The sequence below is a fragment of the Mobula birostris genome, chromosome 6, assembly GCF_030028105.1.
Source record: "Mobula birostris isolate sMobBir1 chromosome 6, sMobBir1.hap1, whole genome shotgun sequence".
Lineage (NCBI taxonomy): Eukaryota > Metazoa > Chordata > Chondrichthyes > Myliobatiformes > Myliobatidae > Mobula > Mobula birostris.
The window spans coordinates 117,698,724-117,720,972 of record NC_092375.1 but is presented as its reverse complement, the minus strand read 5'-3'; the positions used below and the strand labels follow the sequence as shown (position 1 = coordinate 117,720,972).

Sequence of the window (22,249 nt, the reverse complement as noted above, 5' to 3'; positions counted from 1 at the left end):
TGACAATAATAAACCAATATCAGTAAAGACCTACAGTCGGCCCTGGTTCTGACCCTGACCTCAGTCCCAGTCTCTGACCCCTGACCCCAGTCCCAGTCTCTCACCCGGACCCCAGACCCAACGCCTGACCCCAGACCCTGAGCAGAGCCCCAAAGTTGAGTTTCCCTTGCGTTCCAGCCTCCTCATTGTCACTCTGGGTTCTCCAGCGCCGTGTCGTCTGAGCCCCGACAGTTTGCGTTACTCACTCGGCCTTGTCTCTCCTACCGCAGGTGGCTGAGATCACCAAGATAGTGAAGGCCCACATCAGCAGCATCGTGACGCGGAGATACAGCTCGCAGGCAGCAGCCATCGCCCGCAGAGACACCAGTGCCCAGACCAGATGAATGGAACATCACCACCTTCACCTCAAGTACCACCTCCCCTGTGCTGCAATGACCGAGTGCTCTGCAATCGTACCGAGTCCACCAACCATGTGGCTCAATGGACTCTTCCTGTGGGCGCTCTAACGGCTATGCCAGGGCTGTAGTTCCACTCCTGAACTGGGGTGGCGCTGTCTGCAGTAGGGGTGGTGCTTGCCATGGAATTGCAACACTGCCACTGGCATCGCCAGCCAGTGGGAGCCTGAAGTCTGGGTGCACTGGAACATTGATGAGTGGTTACAATCTGTCCAGCTGGTTAACATAGTCTGCTTGGCTATGACCATGTGAAGTTGGAGTTACTGGGGGACCAATGGCCAGGGTGTAATGTCAGCTTCCTGTGCAGATGGGTTGACCAATAAGTCGGGCAGTCGGGTCGGGTGGTCCAGAGGACTTCCAGTGTGCATGAGGGAAGGAGGAGATGGGCACAGCTCAACTGGCCCCATCTTTGGCATCTCACAGTCCTCAACCCCAGCACAAAGCGGTGGTGTTGCCAACAGAAAATGTAGTACAGGAAGAAGGGGCCGATTGGCAGCCTGCCCTCCTTCACTGTATGACTCACTATCCTTATTAAGCACTTCACCCTCACACTCACTGTCCTGACTCCTCTCTGAACCGCCGTCCTCTGCTTCCTATGTGTTTTTATAAACCAATATATTATTTAATATCTATACAGAGATCAATGGAGATGGAGTAATTGTTCATCATGTAATGACCAAATATTCAGAATGAGAGTTTTATAAAGGAGGTTTTCCACTCTGAAATACAGATTAGAACCATCTGAACTTTTTGTCTGTTGATTTTGTAGGCTTTAAGTTTGGGATGGAAGTAGTGGGGGACACAATGTTAGATGACAGCCTTGATACCATCAGCCTTCTCTGCTGTTCCGCAGACCAAGGCTTCATAATGGTTCAGAGCCTGCTTGTATACTCTGTGCCTCTAACGGTAAAGTCCAAAACTGCGCCTGCCTTGTTAACTACATGTGGGGTGGCACGGTTAGCACATACATCACTATTGTAGTGCCAGCTGTAAGACTGAGGTTCGGTTCCTGCCGCGGTCTGTAAGGAGTTTGTCTGTTCTCCCTGTGACCCTGTGAGTTTCCTCCAGGTGCTCCAGTTTCCTCCCACATTCCAAAGATATAAGGTTTAGGTTTAATAAGTTGTGGGTATGCGATGCTGTCACTTGTGGCTACTCAGCATATTCCTCGCTCATTTGATGCAAACAACACACTTACGAAATGGGAGAATCTAATCACAGCCTTATCGTCCAGGGACATGAACGAAAAGACAGAAGATGTTGGAAGCTCTTGGTGGTTCAGGCAGCTTCTGTGGAGTCAGAACTGGTTATGTTTCAGATCCAAGAGCCCCTGGCGGGACTGGTTAAAGAGAAAGTTGGGCTGGCTTTAGGTAGCAGAGACTGCGGGGGAGTGATGTACAACAAAGTGAATATCACCATAAGACACATTAGCAGAATTAGGTCAATTGGCCCAATGAGTCTACTCTGCCATTCTATCATGGGTGATCTATTAACCCTCTCAACCCCATTCTCCTGCCTTCTCCCCGTAACCTTTGATGCTCTGCACAATTAAGAACCTTTCTACTTTCGCTTTAAATATACTCAACGACTTGGCCTCCAAAGCTATCCATGACAATGAATTCCACGGATTCACAACTCTCTGGCTAAAGGTCTTTCTCCTCCTCTCTGTTCTAAATGGATGCCCCTCTATTCTGAGGCTGTCCCCTCTAGTCCTAGATTCATCCACAATAGGAAACATCCTTTCCATATCCACTCTATCTAGGCCTTTCAATTTTCGATAGGTTTCGATAAGATCCACCCTCATTCTTTTAAACTCCAGCAAGTACAGGCTCAGAGCCAAAAAAAGTTCTTCATGTGTTAACCCTTACATTCCCGGGATCATCTTTGTGTATCTTCTCTGGACTCTCTCCAATGCCAGCGCATCTTTCCTTGGATGAGGGGCCCAGAACTGCTCATGGTATTCCGTGTGGTCAGACAAATGCCTTATGAAGCCTCAGCATCACATTCCTGCTTTTATATTCTAGTCCTCTCAAAATGAATTCTAATGTTTAATCTGCCTTCCTTCCCACCGACTCAACCTATAAGTTGACCTTTAGGGAATCCTGCACAAGGACTCCCAAGCCCCTTTGCACTGCTGATTTTTGAATTTTCTTCCTGCTTAGGAAATAGTCTATGCCTTTATCCCATCTACCAAACTGCATGACCATACACTTCCCTGCACTATATTCCATCTGCCACTTCTTTGCCTATTCTCCCAATCTGTCTAAGTTCTTCTGCAGACTCCCTGCTTCCTCAACACTACCTGCCCCTCCACCTATCTTTGTATCATCTGCAAACTTGGCCACAAAGCCATCAATTCCATCATCCAAATATATAACATTAAAAGCAACAGTCCCAATACAGAGCCCTGTGGAACACATCTAGTCACTGGCAACCAACCAGAATGGTCTCTCTCGATTACCACTCTTTGCTTCCTGCCAGTCAGCCAATCTTCTCTCCATGCTAGTATCTTTCCTGTAATACCATGGGTTCTTATCTTGTAAAGCAGCCTCATGTGGGGCACCTTGTCAAATGCCTCTGAGAATCCACGTAAACAACATTCACTGGCTCTCCTTTGTCTATCCTGCCTGTTACCTCCTCAAAAAATTCCAACAGATTTGTCAGGCAAGATTTCCCTTTAAAGAATGCTGACTTTGACCTGGTAATTATGTGGTTCCAAGTACTCTGAAACCTCACCCTTATTAACGGACACTTAACATCTTCCCAACCACTGAAGTCAGGCTAACTGGTTTTCTTTCTTCTGCCTTCCTCCCTTCTTGAAGAGTGGAGTTACATTTGCCATTTTCCAGTCCTCCAGAACCATTCCAAAATCTAGTGATTCTTGAAAAATTATTAATGCCTCCACAATCTCTTCAGCCACCTCTTTCAGAACCCTGAGTGTATACCATTTGGTCCATGTGAAGGTGATACCATCAAATCTTTCAACTTCCCAAGCATCTTCTCCTTAGTAATAGCAACTACACTCACCTGTGCCCACTGACACTCTCGAATTTCTGGCACACTGCTAGTATCTTCCACAGTAAAGACTGACACAGTATACTTACTAAGTTCATCTGCCATTTTTTGTTCTCCATTACTACATCTCCAGCATTATTTTCCAGTAGTCCAATATCCACTCTTGCCTCTCTTTTACTGTTTACAAATCTGAAAAAAACTTCCGGTACCTTTTTTAGTTGTTTTCTGTTGGTTTTTAAAACATTCCAAATCCATTAACTACCCACTAATTTTTGCTATATTACATGCTCTCTCTTTTGTTTTTATGCTGTCTTTGATTTCTCTTGTCAGCCATAGTTGCCTTGTCCTGCCTTTAAAATACTACTTCATCTTTGGGATGTATCTATCCTGCTTTTTTTTTTGTAATTTATTTTTTATTGAATCTCATCATCAAACAAACATTTGCATAAGATGTATTTCAGATACTGTACATATATATCATATAATCAATTTGTCACAAATCTCCACATAATATTTATCTGAGGTATACACTTATAGAGAGGAAAGAAAGAACAATCGAAAGAAGAAAACTATGTACAGAGTAGGGAGTGATATTTTTTTTCACAACATATTGACTGTGAGAATAAAATCAAGCCTATCAGGTGTTATGTAGTTAAACCATTTTTCCCAGTATGAATAAAATTGTTCCAACTTAAGATTAACAGATGCTGTTATCTTCTCCATTTTGTAAATATCCATTGTAATTTCCATCCATACATTTAAAGCTGGGCTCTCCTGTGATAACCATTTCCTGGTAAGGGTCTTTTTACCAGCCTCCAGCAGTATATTCATTAAATACTTATATTTATCTCTTTTCAACCATTCTTGAGGTATATACCCAAAATATATGGTCTTACTCTCTAAGGGTATTTCACATTTAAAGATGTCTTGATGTCTTGTAGTGCATTGTATATCCCATTCCAATAGTCTTTGATAATGGGGCAATCCCAGAAAATATGATAATAGTTTGCATTTTGATTTCCACAATTTCTCCATCAAACAGAGGGGTTACTATCATAATGGGATTTCTGAGAGGGTGTAATAAAATATCTTATCAAGTTTTCCACCTGAACTCCCTCCATTTCTGTGAACTGGTACACTTCCATTGATACCTCCATATTATTGTCTATTCTTCATCAGATATTATTATCCCTCCTTCCTTCTCCCATTTTGTTTTAATGTATGAAGTCGAATGTGTTTTAAGATTTGACAAACCTTTATACACGCTTGAAATGATTTTACTACCGTTGTATCCTTCTCCTTCTGAATTGCCCCAGAAACTCCAATCATTGCTGCTCTCCTGTCATCCCTGTTTGTTTCCAATGAACTTTGGCCAGCTCCCCTCATCTCTCCATAATTCCCTTTACTCGACTAATACTGATACATCTGACTTTATCTTCTCCCTCTGAAACTGTAGGGTGAACTCCATCATATTATGATGTTTTGCACCTGGAGGTTCCCTTTACCTTAAGCTCCCTAATCAAATCTGGTTTATTACTCAACACCTAATCCAGAATTGCCTAGTAGGCTCAACCACAAGCTGCTCTAAAAAGCCGCCTCATAGGCATTCTACAAATTCCCTCTCTTGGGATCCAGCAGAAACCTAATTTTCCCAATCTATCTGCATATTGCAATCCCCCATGACTATTGTAACATTGCCCTTTTCTATCTTCCATTATAATTTATATCCCACATCCTGGCCACTGTCCTGTATCTCCTGGCCTTTACAGTATATAACTCCCACCGGGGTCTTTTTACCCTTGCAGTTTCTTAACTCTACCCACGACTCTACATTGTCCAATTCTATTGAAGGATTGATTTCATTTTTTAACTAACAGAGCCACCCCATCCCTTCTGCCTTTCTGCCCATTCTTTCAATATAAGGTGTATCCTTGGATACTAAGTTCCCAGCTTTAATTTTCTTTCAGCCATGATTCTTCTTTGGTTGTCCATTGAAATCCGATGACAACATCCCCTCCTTTAACAGTGAGATCTTTGACTATACAGTCCTATCCTGGATCCACAAGCTCTATTGCAGGTGGGACATGTATATGTAGCGGTGGTGGTGACAACCATGGCTGCATTTCTCCTGGCTCTCTTCTGCTGTCTTCTGGTTGTTCTTTCTGTCTCCAGAATACGAACCCTGTCCCTACACAGCTGTCGCCAAGTGGTACAGTCGGTAGCAACATCCTCCAGGTCCTCGGGTCTGATCTTGCACTTCCTTAAAGCATTCTTCATTTGATCCTTATAGCGCTTCTTCGGCCCTCCAGCTGAGTGCCCACAATGTCATACCTGCCAATATCTAACTGCTATTATTCCGTAAACTGTGTTTTAAAATATAACTCCTTCAGTTCTGTATTCATTACCCTTTTCAATTTTCCCGTGTTACTCTTCAACTTACCTCATTGACTGCAATTTTGCCCCATCATCTGCCTGTCCTTCTTCACAGTCTCAATACATGCTGCATTGACCTGTACACCTATCAGTCTGGTTCCCATCCCCCTGCCAAGTTAGTTTAAACCCTCCCCAACAGCTCTAGCAAACCTGCCAGCAAGGATATTGGTCCCCATAGGGTTCAGGTGTAACCGGTCTTTTTTGTACAGGTCATATCTTCCCCATAAGAGATCCCTATGATACAGAACTCTGAAATCCTGACCCCCACATCAGTTCCCCACCCTCTGATTCATCTGTACCATCTGACTATTCCTGCCCTGACTGGCAAGTGGTACTGGGAGAAATACAGATATTACTACCTTGGAGACCCTGCTCTTCAGCCCCTTCCCTAACTCGCTGTACTCACTGTGCAGGACTTCCTGTCCCTTTCTACCCCTGTCATTGTTGCCAATGCACACCATGACCTCTGGCTGCTCACCATCCCTCTTGAGAATCTTCTGCAGCCGTTCTGAGACATCCTGGACCCTAGCACCTGGGAGGCAACACACCATCCTGCCTTTTCTTGATATGACATGGGGTTTGTTGTTTTGTGCCCGTAGTATAGTGCAACGACATAAAAAATCTATAAATTACAAAAATAAATGGTGCAAAAGTAAGAAATATGAGGTGGTGTTCATGGACCATTTAGAAATCTGACTGTGGAGAGGAAGAAGCTGTTCCTAAAATGAACGATCTTATTGTGTTTTGAAATAAACTAACTAAACTAAATTAGCGATATAGCGATCTTAGTATTCCTAAGTATTAATCATGTAATTAGCATGAGTGGTTTAATAACATTCCAAATGGCAGTAGAATAATGAAACTAAGTGAAGTTAGTGGTTAGCAAAAAATGTAATTCCCTGGCTGCCTCTAACTAACAACTAAACTGACTAAGAGAAAGTGTGAATAACTACACTCATTTTTTCTACTATGTGACAGATTACCATAATAAACACGCCACTAAATACGATACAGACAAAAATAAATACATGGTTCCTACAGGCAGAAAATAGATACACAGCTCCTACATTACACTATAATAATTACAGCTACATACTCTAAAGTAGGCAACATGAAATCTTCAAGGATAAACATTTTAACATTTATACAAATGACCCCACTTGTCTTTCAGTTAGGTCATGTAACAGTCATCTAGGTGAGAGGTGACCAGTATTTGGCCCAGTACAGGGTGATCTTTACCACCACTTTCTGTCAAGTCAAACTCATGTAGGGAAGGATCAGCCATGGTGGAGCAGACTTGATGGGCCAAATGGCCTAATTTTGCTCCTATGTATTATGGTCCTCAAATCTCTAACTTCTGCAGAAGACAGATCTTGGTTATATGCCTGTCCAGACAGCTGATCTTAGCCCTGATGTGCATCTGCCACACCAATCCTCTTCTGTCTGGAAAGATCTGAATGACTCTTCCCACGTTCCACAAGTTTCAAGGTGCTGTGCTGTCAACGATAACCAAATGTCTCCTGGGAGGAAATTGCATTTTACATCCTGTAGCTGTGGTAAATACTCCTTGACCCACCGTTTCCAGAACAAGTTTGACATGTATGATGAGCATAAATGTTTTCCTTTTGAAACTCTCCTGGTGGTAAGGATGGTGACGTCTTCAGAAGCAACACATGGTTAGGTGTTAGTGCTTCCAAATCATCGGGATTGGAGAATGCTTTAGTAATTGGACTACATTGATAATAGCCTCTATTTCACAAAGGACTGTGTGGAACCCTCTTCATTGTGTCTCAGTATCTTCATGGTGGAATTGACCATTCCCATAGACCTAATCAATCTCTCACACGTTCCTCCATGATGTGAACCAACTGGGGGATTTAAAATCCACTTAATTCCTTTTTGAAGGACATCACTGACCCATGAATGATCCCACTTCTCATTAGCTTCTAGCAACTTGTGCTTAGCTCCAACAAAGTTTGTTAGAGTTCACAAACCTGTCCTTGTCCTGCTATAAAGCATCGAAGTGCATTAACAAAGGAATCTGATCCTAAAGAAGTTGCCACTTCAATGTGAACAGCTTGTACAGCTAGACAGGTAACTACGACCCCACACCTCTTCACCGTACTCTTGCTTGTCACCTCAAAAGGTCCAAAGTAGTCTACTTTTGCAATGTATACAGAGGACCTCAGGCGAGACCCTGTCCAGAGGTAGATCTGCCATGTGTTGGCATCCTGAAGCTGCATGCAAACCGATAACAAACAACACACAGACAGGATCCTTCTTATAGTTGTATTTGTGCCGGGAATCCAGTAGTTGTGGTGCAACCTGGATAATATGTGGTTACCACCACCGTGTCCCACCTCTTGATGTACCTGCCTCAGAATGATGTCTGAGGTATGAAGATCCTTTGCCAGTATAACAGGATGTTTACACTTTTCAGGCATAGCTGCCCTACTAAGCTGTTCACCAACACTCAAGACACCATCTTCAAGTACTGGATTGAGCTTGAAAATATGACTGTTCCTTTTCATACCTTCTCCCCTTTGCAAACTTGAACTCATCTGGAAATCTCTTTCTTTGGCAAAACCCAATGATCTTCATTTCCACCTTTCTGAGCTCCTCCACTGAGAGACAACCTCGGCCAATCTGACCTTTGGCCCTCTCGATCTTTCTCTCCAAAGAATACCCTTGTTGTTCTTCATCTAATTCAGACTGAGCAAGGGTTCTGTTGAATTGCTTTCTCTTAGACTAAGAGACAAGAGCAGGCTCTTAAATCTAGGAGTCCAGGCCACCGTCTTCCTCAAGCCGGTCCAAGATGAGAAATGATGGATTGTATGTGTTATTGCATCCATTGCCTATTCAATCTGCATGGCATTCTTTGTTACACTCCTCTTGACCTCTGGATCATTTAGCAGAAGTTTCTCCAGAACAATTGAGATTCACAGACCATTCCCTTCCAGGATGAAGAAGGTACTGAGGCCCTGATATCCATATCGCATTCTTTAGGAAAGCTTTCACCTTCAACCCTTGAGAATCCACATCTTCCAGGTTGTTTGAAGTATTTACATACCTTCATTGAGATGTCATAGTCATACTTTATTGATCCCGGGGAGATGTGTGTGAGACCTTAGGATTTCTGAAACTCCGTTTGGAATGAAGTTTCAGAATCTGGATGTTTCATTCAATGTTTCAATTTAATTTTGGAAAATGTATACAGTATACAACCTGAATTTCTTCCTCTTTGTAGACATCCATGAAACAGACTAGAACTCCAAAGGATGAATGACAGAAACATCCCAAAGTTCCCCTCTCCCTCCCGTGCACAAGCAGCAGCAAAGGCACAAATCATCCTCCACCCCAAAGAGATGACCTTAGCATTCGTCAAAAGCCACGTCCATCCCAACACTTCAGTATCTCAGACTCTCTCTCTAACTAGCGAGCGAGAGATGGATCGCTCCTATGACAATGAGAGCATGAGACCAGAAGCTCGCTGCTTTGATGTTACAATCTTCTGGATACAGGGACTGTTTCTGACAGCAGTGCACACCGCCCGTTGTCTCAACGTTTCAGTCTCCTGCGATGCTTCAGTCGGTGATATTGGCGAGGAACTGGGTCATACTCGGGGCCACACCCCAAAGGTGCATGCCTTCCAGGCCATTCCTGGAGATATCAAAACGCCAGGCTGAGCTTGAGAACCCTCCGCCTGTGGAGAACCGTAGTTTGAGCTGTGTCTGGAGATTACAAACTTCAACAGGACTCCAGCCACCGGAAAAGAAAAGGACACAAGAAAAAGAACAATAAACAGTTTCACAGACAAGCCAGAAGAAATCGCCTAGGTCTGCAAAAACCCTGGCTGGTGCCATCTTTTCTAGCTCCCCCTCGTGGGCATGCGGAGCAAGCCGATATACTTCAGCACTGAAGAACACCAGTCCAGATTACTGAGTCCTGAAGTGCATGTGCAACTTGTTCCTGCACAATGCATCCACAAGGTTGCCATGGTAGCAGCAGTGAGCTCCCTATGAGGGATGGCATTGTCTACCTTTCACTAGGTCTTAACAAATAACCAAAACACAGAGCAGATCTCTTCAAAGTCATGTGTATTACTTGCAAGGAGGAGCACCTCCACTCCTCATGGATGGCAGGCTGCTTCTGATTTACAGCTTGCAAAGTTCATTTTTTTACACAAGCCTTTCGCTATTCATTTGCTGTTATCTGTGGTTATTGTCTTATGGAGGTATATACAGTCCTCTGGAACACTCATTTCCAAATTTATATCCCCATATTCCCCCAGTGACATTCTGGGTATACCAATAAAGGGAGAAAGGGGTCTATACTTCTGAGTCCCATCATTGTTGTACCAGAAACCCAAACATATCCAGGGCTGCGGGCTTGGATCGATTACAGTAACAGTTCATCTCTGTTTCATTGAAGGGCACAAGTAAAAGGGGCATGCCCATCTCTACATGTGCCGGGACAGCCATTACAAACCCAGCAGCTTGAGTGTTTGTGGCAGCCACATCCATCAGGGAAAGGACACCAGCAAATCAAACCGCCGTCATTAGGACTCTCAGTGGTTTTATTTTTTGTTTCTGCATCATTAGGCACTTTCTTACAGTGAGAGGCGTTAATACATAATGGCTTTTCTCTTACCTTAATGGCAGTACCAGTGACCAGCAAAACCTGAAATGGAACTTCAAATCGAGGTTCCAAACGTTTAAATGTTCACACCACCACGTCGTCTCCGGGTTCAATGTCGTGGTGTTTAAGGTCCACTACTGGACGCTGGGCTTCTTTTACCTGGCTGACGATATTTAGAGAGGCTTTTTGTCAAGGCTGCACAATAATTCAACATGCTCCCATCCAGGTTGTGTACCTCCATTTGTTCAATTCCCAGTGGCGCATCAGATGGCAGGCACAGGGGCCGTACTGTTTTAATTTCATGTGGGGACAGGCCAATGGCTCTATTAGCAGCAGCTCAAATAGTCATCAGGGCCAAAGGCAGCACTTTAGTCCCGTTTCCTCACACATTTTGCTCAGTTTATTATCAATTGTCCTGTTTGTCCTTTCTACTGGGCCTGCTGAATGAGGATGGTAGCTGCAATGGAAATGCTGATCCACCTGTAAGGTTTTGCATACTCCTTTACTTTACCTGTGAAATGTGTACTGTTGTCGTTAGATAGTTTCGAGAGGACCCTAAATTATTTTGTTTAACAAACATTTTGCTCCTGTAATTGCATCATTCTTTCTCCAAAAATTCCTTCAACCCATCATGACAACACATCAGTAATGCCTAATACATAGTTACATCATTCATGTTAAGGCAACTCAGTAAAATCCATCTGTAAATGTACAAAGGCAGGGTATGGGCTCGGTACTTGTACTAGTTCTCCCAGATTATGTAAGGCACATATCATACATAGTCTACAGATTTATTCTGCAATTTGTGGTACTCACGAGGCATTTCCAAGTTTGGCTTATTTGATTAATCATTCCATTCTTGCCGGCTGTGTGAACTTGTAAACACATCGGGCAATCTGTGGTACCAATTTACCTGGGGGCACAGTGCATCCATCAGGGTGAAGCCACATACTATGGTGTTGCTTACAACCCAGCTTTTCCCACTTTACCCTTTTGGCTGATGGTATGCTTTTACATCTTCCAAAGTAGGAGGTGTCATCAGAGCCAACTGTGTGGGGTTCTTGCTTCTGGCATGACAGGGTGGGCCTAATTGCTGCCTCTCCTGTAGTACATTCTGTTGCTTTGTTACCCTTAGACACCTCAGCCATATCCTGTGCATGTTTTTCCTATAAAATTAGCCAACCTGTCAACAAAGAAAATTAAATCAGCATTAGCAATAGGAGTATCGGTAAGCTCCTCAGAGGGTTTTATTACTTCCTGAGTAACAGTTTTACAATGTGCGAAGTGTTGGGTGGCACAGTGAGTCAGTAATGTTTCCACTGAATGTGGGACATGGACGTGATTAGGAGTCAGAGACTGCTTATGCTGAACAGCAAAGCAAGTGCCTGCCACCGCTGGGAGACAGCCTGGCTCTTGGGTCTAACTGCGCACTGAAATAAGCAATCAGTTTTTGCCTTCCTCCATGGCCCTGAGTCAAAATGCCCTGAGAACAACCATTCTTAGTCAAAAATTGTTAATTGCAAATTCCTAATTTAACTGTCCACCAATGAACAATTTCCCCAAATGCCAATTTTCCTCTGAAATGTGGGCATCTCATTATCCAGAATACAGATGCACAGATTTCCAGTTTTCTTAACCCAGATTTCACCCAGCCAGTGTGGAATCCAGGTCTCTCTAAAATCAATTACATAGAAAACACAGACCAATAAAAAAAACTGCAGAACAAAGACAGAACAGAATCCATGCTAGTACTTCTCTTCCTTGAGAACCTTTACAAGTAACTGTAAAACTTAAAATAGTTCATTCTCACCGTGAAAAGCTTTCACACATTTTACAGAAACTAAGGCAGGGGTAAACTGCTGCATGGGCACCTCAACACATTTTAAAACATAAAAGCTAATTCACTCCGGAGGAAAATATTTCCATTTTCACCTTTTTTTTTATCCGAGCACAAGATTAATTTGAGCTTCCTCTCAATTGAGCAAATACATAAGTCTTTTCTCTCTCGGTCACTCACTCTCACTCACATGTGGCCACACATCACACTTTACTGCAGCTTTAATATCTCCTTTAAATACTTCGTATAATCTCCAGTGTCATGTTTCTTCTCATGGACTGAGTCCAGTATTGCATTCATAGCCACCTTTAAATCACCGCATTGTTTCTTCAACCCCTTTGATTCACTTAACATTGAGCCCTTAATCAGTGCCATCTATTCCTTCTCCACTACAGTGTTGTGTAGGGTTCAAACCTTATGTAATGTTACGCAGCCATTATTGTAATTTTTAATGTACTTTTATTGGTTTAGGGGCAATCAATTGCTACCACTTCTCCTTGACAAACAGTAAGTTGGTGTATCCCATACACTGGATTTACCCGTGCATGTGTTCCTGATACTGTCTTTAACCTTTACCGACTTGAGCCGCGGATTCGACTATCTCTGTAAGTGACCCTGACACTGAACCATCCAATTTGTTTGCTCATCTCATTCATGTGAACCTTCTTACTACCCCAGTCACTTTAGTATTTCTGTCAACATGCTGAATGCATTGGAGTCACAGTGAAAGAAACTGATCCACTCCAGACCACAGTGTATAGAGCGATAGTGACACAGAAATCTGAGGTCTGATCTAGAGAGGTGATTCCCTAGAAATGAAAAGAGACTTACATTTCACCGACCACAACCACTACAGAATTTCTCCCAGGCAACCCAGTCACCAAGTTTCTCCCACACCACTACTGCGCCTAGACAAGTGATCTTGGTGGAAATTCCGAATTTGTGTATCTTTCACTAGGTCTTATAACAAAAAAACCCAAAAAAAACAGTGGATCCATTCAACGACATATTTATTATTTGCAAGGAGAAGCACCTCAACTCTTCATGGATGGCAGGCTCCTTCAGATTTGCAACTTTCAAAGTTTGTTTTTTTAATACAGGTTTTTGGCTATTCTTTGGCCGTTATGTGTTCTGGAGGTTAGCTCCTCCACTGCAGTACAGCTACAGTACTGGAGGCCATAATTACACAATGAACAATCATCAAGACATTACATACCTCTTGCCACGTACACACTTAGCTTATAGCAAAGCACTCTGGGATTATACAGGTTCCATTTTGTTACATTACAAAATTAAATATATAAGAAATCTCAAAGTTTTGATTATACTTCCACAATGTAAACTGTCTTCAATGGAGCCACCCTAGGTTTTCCCATGATAAAAGCACTGTGCACCTGAGAGTGCATGTTGTGCAACAACAGGTAGGTCACTGCTCCATACTCATCTTCGCTTGCATCTGTAGAAACATAGAAAACCTACAGCACAATACAGGCCCTTCAGTCCACAAACCTATGCCGAATACGTCCCTACCTTAGAACTACCTAGGCTTTACCCATAGCCCTCTATTTTTCTAAGCTCCATGTAGCCATCCAGGAGTCTCTTAAAAGACCTTATCATTTCTGCCTCCACCACCAATGCTGGCAGCCCATTCCATGCGCTCACCACTCTCTGTGTAAAAAAAACTTACCCCTGACATCTCCTCTGTACCTAATTCCAAGCAACTTAAAACTATGCCCCCTCGTGTTAGTCATTTCAGCCCTAGGGGAAGGTCTCTGGTTATCCACACGATCAATGCCTCTCATTATCTTATACACCTCTATCAGGTCACCTCTCATCCTCCGTAGTTCCAAGGGAAAAAGGCTGAGTTCAGTCAACCTATTCTCATAAAGCATGCTCCCCAATCCAGGCAACATCTTTGTAAATCTCCTCTGCACCTTTTCTATGATTTCCACATCCTTCCTGTAGTGAGGCGACTAGAACTGAGCACAGTACTCCAAGTGGGGTCTGACCAGGGTCCCATATAGCTGCAACATTACCTCTGAGCTCTTAAACTCAATGCCATGATTGATGAAGGCCAATGCACCGTATGCCTTCTTAACCACAGAGTCAACCTGCAGAGCAGCTTTGAGTGTCCTATGGACTCGGACCCCAAGATCCCTCTGTTCCTCCACATTGCCAAGAGTCTTACCATTAATACTATATTCTGCCATCATATTTGACCTACCAAAATGAACCACCTCACACTTATCTGGGTTGAACTTCATCTGCCACTTCTCAGTCCAGTTTTGCATCTTATCAATGTCCCATTGTAACCCCTAATAGCCCTCCACACTATCCACAACACCCCAACCTTTGTCATCAGCAAATTTACTAACCCATCTCTCCACTTCCTCATCCAGGTCATTGATAAAAATCACAAAGACTAGGGGTCCCAGAACAGATCCCTGAAGCACCACTGGTCACCGACCTCCATGCAGAATATGACCCATCTACAACCACTCTTTGCCTTCTGTGGGCAAGCCAATTCTGGATTAACAAAGCAATGCCTCCTTACTTTCTCAATAAGCCTTGCATGGGGTACCTTATCTTGCTAAAATCCATATACAGTACATCTATGGCTCTACCTTCATCCATCCTCAAAAAATTCAATCAGGCTCATAAGGCACGCCCTGCCTTTGACAAAGTCTTGCTGACTATTCCTAATCATATCATACCTCTCCAAATGTTCATAAATCCTGCCTCTCAGGATCTTCTCCATCAACTTACCAACCACTGAAGTAAGACTCACTGGCCTATAATTTCCTGGGCTATCTCTACTCCCTTTCTTGAATAAGGGAACAACATCCGCAACCCTCCAATCCTCCGGGACCTCTCCCATCCCCAATGATGATGCAAAGATCATTGCCAGAGGCTCATCAATCTCCTCCTTCACTTCCCACAGTAGCCTGGGGTACATCCTGTCCAGTCCCGGTGACTTATCCAACGATGCTTTCCAAAAGCTCCAGCACATCCTCTTCCTTAATATCTACATGCTCAAACTTTTCAGTACACTGCAAGTCATTCCTACAAACACCAAGATCCTTTTCAGTAGCGAATGCTAAAGCAAAGTATTCATTAAGTACCTCCGCTGTTTCCTCCGGTTCCATACACACTTTTCCACTGTCACACTTGATTGGTCCTATTCTCTCACATCTTATCCTTTTGCTCTTCACATACTTGTAGAATGCCTTGGGGTTTTCCTTAATCCTGTCTGCCAAGGCCTTCTCATGGCCCCTTCTGGCTCTCCTAATTTCATTTTTAAGCTCCTTCCTGCTAGCCTTATAATTTTCTAGATCTCTATCATTACCTAGTTTTTTGAGCCTTTCATCAGCTTTTCTTTTCTTCTTGACTAGACTTTCTACAGCCTTTGTACACCATGGTTCCTGCACCCTACCATCCTTTCCCTGTCTCATTGGAACATACCTATGCAGAACGCCATGCAAATATCCCCTGAACATTTGTCACATTTCTGACATACATTTCCCTGAGAACATCTGCTTCCAATTTATGCTTCCAAGTTCCTGCCTGATGGCCTCATAGTTCCCTTTACTCCAATTAAACGTTTCCCTAACTTGTCTGTTCCTATCCCTCTCCAATGCTCTGGTAAAGGAGATAAAATTGTGATCACTATCTCCAAAATGCTCTCCCACTGAGAGACCTGACACCTGACCAGGTTCATTTCCCAATACTAGATCAAGTACAGCCTCTCCTCTTGTAGGCTTATCTACATATTGTGTCAAGAAACCTTCTTGTACACACCTAAAAAACTCCACCCCATCTAAACCCCTCGCTCTAGGGACATGCCAATTGATATTTGGAAAATTAAAATCTCCCACCACGACAACCCTGTTACTATTACACCCTTCCAGAATCTGTCTCCCTATCTGCTCCTCGATGTCCCTGTTACTATTGGGTGGTCTATAAAAAACACCCAGTAGAGTTATTGAGCCCTTCCTGTTCTTAACTTCCACCCACAGAGTCTCCATAGACAACCCCTCCATGACTTCCTCCTTTTCTGCAGCTGTGACACTATCTCTGATCAACAGTGCCACGCCTCCACCTCTTTTGCCTCCCTCCCTATCCTTTCTGAAACAGCTAAAGACTGGTACTTGAAGTAACCATTCCTGCCCCTGTACCGTCCAAGTCTCTGTAATGGCCACAACATCATAGCTCGAAGTGTTGATCCACGCTGTAAGCTCATCTGCTTTATTCATGATACTCCTCACATTAAAATAGACACATCTCAAACCATCGGTCTGAGCACGTCCCTTCTCTATCACCTGCCTATCCTCCCTTTCACACTGTCTCCAAGCTTTCTCTATTTGTGAGCCAACCTCCCCTTCCTCCGTCACTTCAGTTCGGTTCCAACCCCCCAGCAATTCTAGTTTAAACTCTCCCCAATTACCTTAGCAAACCTTCCCGCCAGGATATTGGTCCCCCTTGGATTCTAGTGCAACCCGTCCTTTTTGTACAGGTCACACCTGCCCCAGAAGAGGTCTCAATGATCCAGAAATCTGAATCCCTGCCCCCTGCTCCAATCCCTCAGCCATGCATTTATCCTCCATCTCATTCTATTCCTATACTCACTGTCACATGGCACAGGCAGCAATCCCAAGATTACCACCTTTGGGGTCCTGCTTCTTAACTTCTTTCCTAACACCCTGTAGTCTGTTTTCAGGACCTTCTCCCTTTTCCTACCTATGTTGTTGGTACCAATATGTACCATGACCTCTGGCTGTTCTCCCTCCCACTTCAAGATATCGTAGAGGTGATCGGAAACATCCCGGACCCTGGCACCTGGGAGGCAAACTACCATCTGCGTTTCTTCTCTTCGTCCGCAGAATCGCCTATCTGACCTCCTAACTGTAGAGTCCCCTATCACTGCTGCCATCCTCTTTCTTTCCCTATCCTGTAAGGTGGCGTAACTGTGCAGCAATAACTTCTCAAAAATCCATGGGCTTCAAATATCATTGAAGTCCTCCAACTGACAGAGTTCTTCCAACCAGTTTGTGCACTCATGGGTAACCTGTGTTGGTATAGTGTCATCCCAGCCAAGCCCTTTCTTACATAGATCTTACATAGAAACATAGACGCATAGAAAACCTACAGCACAATACAGGCCTTTCAGCCCACAAAGTTGTGCCGATCTTGTAGGATCTTCTTAGCAGATAGCACCACTGGACTCAAGATTCCTTAAGGATCATATATGGAACTAACTGTGGAGAGGTTCCCCCTTGTAGTGAGTGATCTATCTTGGATCATGATCTTACACTTGGAAGTATCGGACTGAGTACACCATTGCACACCCAGTACTCTCCTCACCAAAGGAATATCTTGATCCAAATCCAAACCCTTCATGTCTTTCGCTCTTTGTGCTTCTGGTATTACAGCTAGCACACTGTCTGTTGCTTATCCATCAGGCCACCACAGAAGGCTAAGCAAATCTGCATCTTTATATGGTACTCTAACCCAGGGGTCCCCAACTTTCTTTGCACCGCGGACTAGTTTAATATTGACACTATTCTTACGGACTGGCTGACCTGCGGGGCGGGGTGGAGTGTTCAAGTAGGGTCAAACTCACCTCAACATGTCTTTTACAGTTAGGGTTGCCAACTTTCTCACTCCCAAATAAGGGACAAAAGTAGCAGTCAAATCCTGATGAAGGGTCTCAGCCCAAAACATCGATTGTACCTCTTCCTGTAGATGCTGCCTGGCCTGCTGCGTTCACCAGCATTTTTTGTGTGTGTTGACAGGACACTTGTGTTTACCCTGAGAAAGACTACTATGATCATGAAGCCTTGCGTGGGCACCTGTGTGCGCATGCGCGTACATGCCAATTTTTTTCCCCACAAATCAGTTTTGGCTTAATCTTCCCAACTACACTGTACATACATTATTTCTGCTTTATATAGGCTGTGTATTTATTATATCATTCCTGCTTTTGCTATATGTTCGTGTTATTTTAGGTTTTATCTGTTACTTGGTATGATTTGGTAGGTTATTTTTTGGGTCTGGGATCGCTCAAAAATTTTTCCCATATAAATTAATGGTAATTGCTCTTTATTTTGGCACGAAAGGTTTCATAGGAACGCTCTACCTTAGGGGGGGAAATACGGGACAAGGGCAGTCCCGTATGGGACAAACCAATTTAGCCCAATATACGGGATGTACCGGCAAATACAGGACAATTGGCAACCCTATATTCCAGTTCAACAGTGCGTGACAGGGAATGAGGAAAGGTGCAGCTGCCTCATATTGTTTCCTCGCGGCCTGATAGCACATGCTTTGCGGCCTGGTACCGGTCCGCGGCCCGGTGGTTGGGGACCGCTGCTCTAACCTGATGAAGCATTGAGCCAATATCTGAAATGATCACCACTGATTATTTTCTGAATCTGGTTATGATGCCTGATGATGAGCTAGATCTGGTCCCTGTAAAAGCTGAACATTAAGTGATATTCTCTGAAAAAGTCGCTCCACAGTAAAACTCAACACAAATTTTCCCTTTTCAGGTGACTATATAGACTTTCCCAATACTGTGTGCCAGACCCCCTGGTGACACTCTTTCAGCATAACCCATGGAGATGACATCCTTCCTGAAAGCTGCATAGTCAGTGAGAAATGACAAAACCTCCTTAAACCACTTCCTTAGATTTAAAGCATGCTTCCTATTATTAGGCATGTAAATTTCCTTCTTTCTCAAAGGTAAACTACTCCCTGTAGTGGCCATCCACCAGTTTTGCAGAATTTGCAACCAGCTTCATGAACGTGGTCTTCCCCTGAAAAACCAAGTTGTTCATTCTGACTGGATTCAGGGAAATCTGAAACCGCTGCTGCCAAATCTCATCCAAGTTCAAAAGTGAGATGTTGTTAACTGTCAGCTCAGGCTGAGCACAGTCTCAACGATCACCATGGTCTCCTTACAGTTGTCCACTCGCAGTCCAACCCAACAATGTTCTAATTGCACAGGGTTCATTATTAACATTGTGAATCACTTGCAATGGTTCTAATGCTTTGGACAGATTTGTTCCTCAATTTTTGAATAAATCTTGGGCAAATGGATATGTTTCAGGTGAGACCATCCCTGGAAATCCCTCTGTTGTGGAATGTTCGTTCCTTGGATAGGCATGTGTACAGATGTCAGGTAGTTCACAATAGTTTTCACCATCTAAGCCAGCCTCTTCCAATCCTGAGACAATGTAGCTTCCCTTGACCCAAGGTGCATAAGAGAATGTGTGTTCTTTTTCTAGTGAGGTTGAGCTTGTTCATGAGGCTCACTGTGCAGAACTTTGCCGGTCTTCCATGATCTAGGAAAGCATAAGTAATCACCGTCTTGTTACCTTTCTTAGACCTCACTTGTACTGGAATTGTGGGAAGTTTACAATCATGATCACCAGCCCATTGAGTACTAGGGCACTACACACTGCTGCGTCTGATTCTTTCACGGCTTGTTTTGATTCTGCACCACTTTCGTTAGAGTGAATATGAAGGACGCTGGGACGCCTGCCACTGCACACCTCGCATGAAAGATGGGTCCTGCAATCCTTGCTGGTGTGTCCTGTACACAAACGGCCAAAGCAGGCAACATGTTTTTCAGGAAGGCAATGTTGTCTCCTTAAGCCTTTTTCTCCAGCTGAGGGCACAAATCCAATGTGAGTTCACCCTCACAGAACAGACAAACCCTTTTGGCTGATGAGACCATTTCCCCTCCATTGGTTCCAGGTTCAGTTTTGGCTTCACTTCTCACAGTGGCCACAGTAATGGCAAAGCTGCTTCCTTTAGCCTTAGAACAAAGTTGTGACTTAGTTTTGTGTATACCTTTGCTTATTGTCAGAGGTGAAGCACCGAGCACTGGCTGTAGAGCAATCTTTACTTGCCTTCAATAAAATCAAAAGGCCAGTGAAAGTAGTCTTACAATTGTGCCTTTCTTGCAGTCCATAGGAGACCGTTTGCCATTTATCCCGAAGCATACAGGGCAATTTCTTTATGACAATCGACAAATCAGAACATAGAACATAGAATAGTACAGCACAGTACAGGCCCTTCGGCCCACAATGTTGTGCCGACCCTCAAACCCTGCCTCCCATATACCCCCCCCCACCTTAAATTCCTCCATATATCTGTCCAGTAGTCTCTTAAACTTCACGAATGTATCTGCCTCCACCACTGACTCAGGCAGTGCATTCCATGCACCAACCATTCTCTGAGTAAAAAACCTTCCTCTAATATCCCCCTTGAACTTCCCACCCCTTACCTTAAAGCCATGTCCTCTTGTATTGAGCAGTGGTGCCCTGGGGAAGAGGCGCTGGCTATCCACTCTATCTATTCCTCTCATTATCTTGTACACCTCTATCATGTCTCCTCTCATCCTCCTTCTCTCCAAAGAGTAAAGCCCTAGCTCCCTTAATCTCTGATCATAATGCATACTCTCTAAACCAGGCAGCATCCTGGTAAATCTCCTCTGTACCCTTTCCAATGCTTCCATAGTGAGGCGACCAGAACTGGACACAGTACTCCGTGTGGCCTAACCAGAGTTTTATAGAGATGCATCCTTACCTCGCGACCCTTAAACTCTGTCCCTCGACTTATGAAAGCTAACACCCCATAAGCTTCCTTAACTACCCTATCTACCTGTGAGGCAACTTTCAGGGATCTGTGGACATGTACCCCGAGGTCCCTCTGCTCCTCCACACTACCAAGTATCCTGCCATTTACTTTGTACTCTGCCTTGGAGTTTGTGCTTCCAAAGTGTACCACCTCACACTTCTCCGGGTTGAACTCCATCTGCCACTTCTCAGCCCACTTCTGCATCCTATCAATGTCTCTCTGCAATCTTCGACAATCTTCTACACTATCCACAACACCACCAATCTTTGTGTCGTCTGCAAACTTGCCAACCCACCCTTCTACCCCCACATCCACGTCGTTAAAAAAATCATGAAAAGTAGGGGTCCCAGAACAGATCCTTGTGGGACACCACTAGTCACAACTCTCCAATCTGATTGTACTTCCACCATGACCCTCTGCTTTCTGTAGGCAAGCCAATTCTGAATCCACCTGGCCAAACTTCCCTGGATCCCATGCCGTCTGACTTTCTGAATAAGCCTACCGTGTGGAACCTTGTCAAATGCCTTCTCTAAATGCACATAGATCCTATCTCTAAGAATCTTTTCCAACAGCTTTCCCACCACAGACATAAGGCTCACTGGTCTATAATTACCCGGACTATCCCTACTACCTTTTTTGAACAAGGGGACAACATTCGCCTCCCTTCAATCTTCCGGAATATTCTCGTGGACAGCGAGGACATAAAGATCCTAGCGAGAGGCTCAGCAATCTCTTCCCTTGCCTCGTGGAGTAGCCTGGAGAATATTCCATCAGGCCCCGGGGACTTATCCGTCCTAATGTATTTTAACACCTCCTCTCCCTTAATATCAATATGCTCCAGAACATCAACCTCACTCATATTGTCCTCACCGTCATCGTTTCCTCTCATTGGTGAATTCCAAAGAGAAGTATTTATTGAGGACCTCGCTCACTTCCACAGCCTCCAGGCACATCTTCCCACCTTTATCTCTAATCGGTCCTACCTTCATTCCTTCATCCTTTTGTTCTTCACATAATTGAAGAATGCCTTGGGGTTTTCCTTTACCCTACTCGCCAAGGTCTACTCATGCCCCCTTCTTAAGCTCCTTTCTTGCTTCCCTATATTCCTCAATAGACCCATCTGATCCTTGCTTCCTAAACCTCATGTATGCTGCCTTCTTCCACCTGACTAGATTTTCCACCTCACTTGTCACCCATGGTTCCTTCACCCCAGCATTCTTTATCTTCCTCA

At 44.0% G+C, this 22,249-nt stretch overlaps 2 protein-coding genes across 2 annotated transcripts in view; one reads left to right on the top strand and one right to left on the bottom strand.

Annotated features, from left to right (window-relative positions):
• Positions 1 to 4,390, top strand: part of LOC140199302 (unconventional myosin-X-like) — an 88,796-nt gene extending 84,406 nt beyond the window's left edge. The window contains exon 41 of the mRNA XM_072261127.1: positions 270 to 4,390. Coding sequence (XP_072117228.1) covers positions 270 to 383 — 114 coding nt within the window. The 3' untranslated portion in view covers positions 384 to 4,390. The remainder of the gene's footprint in view (positions 1 to 269) is intronic.
• The window catches only part of tmem169b (transmembrane protein 169b), a 462,028-nt gene that overhangs the window by 405,540 nt on the left and 34,239 nt on the right, over positions 1 to 22,249 (bottom strand). The gene's annotated exons all lie outside the window — the stretch shown is intronic.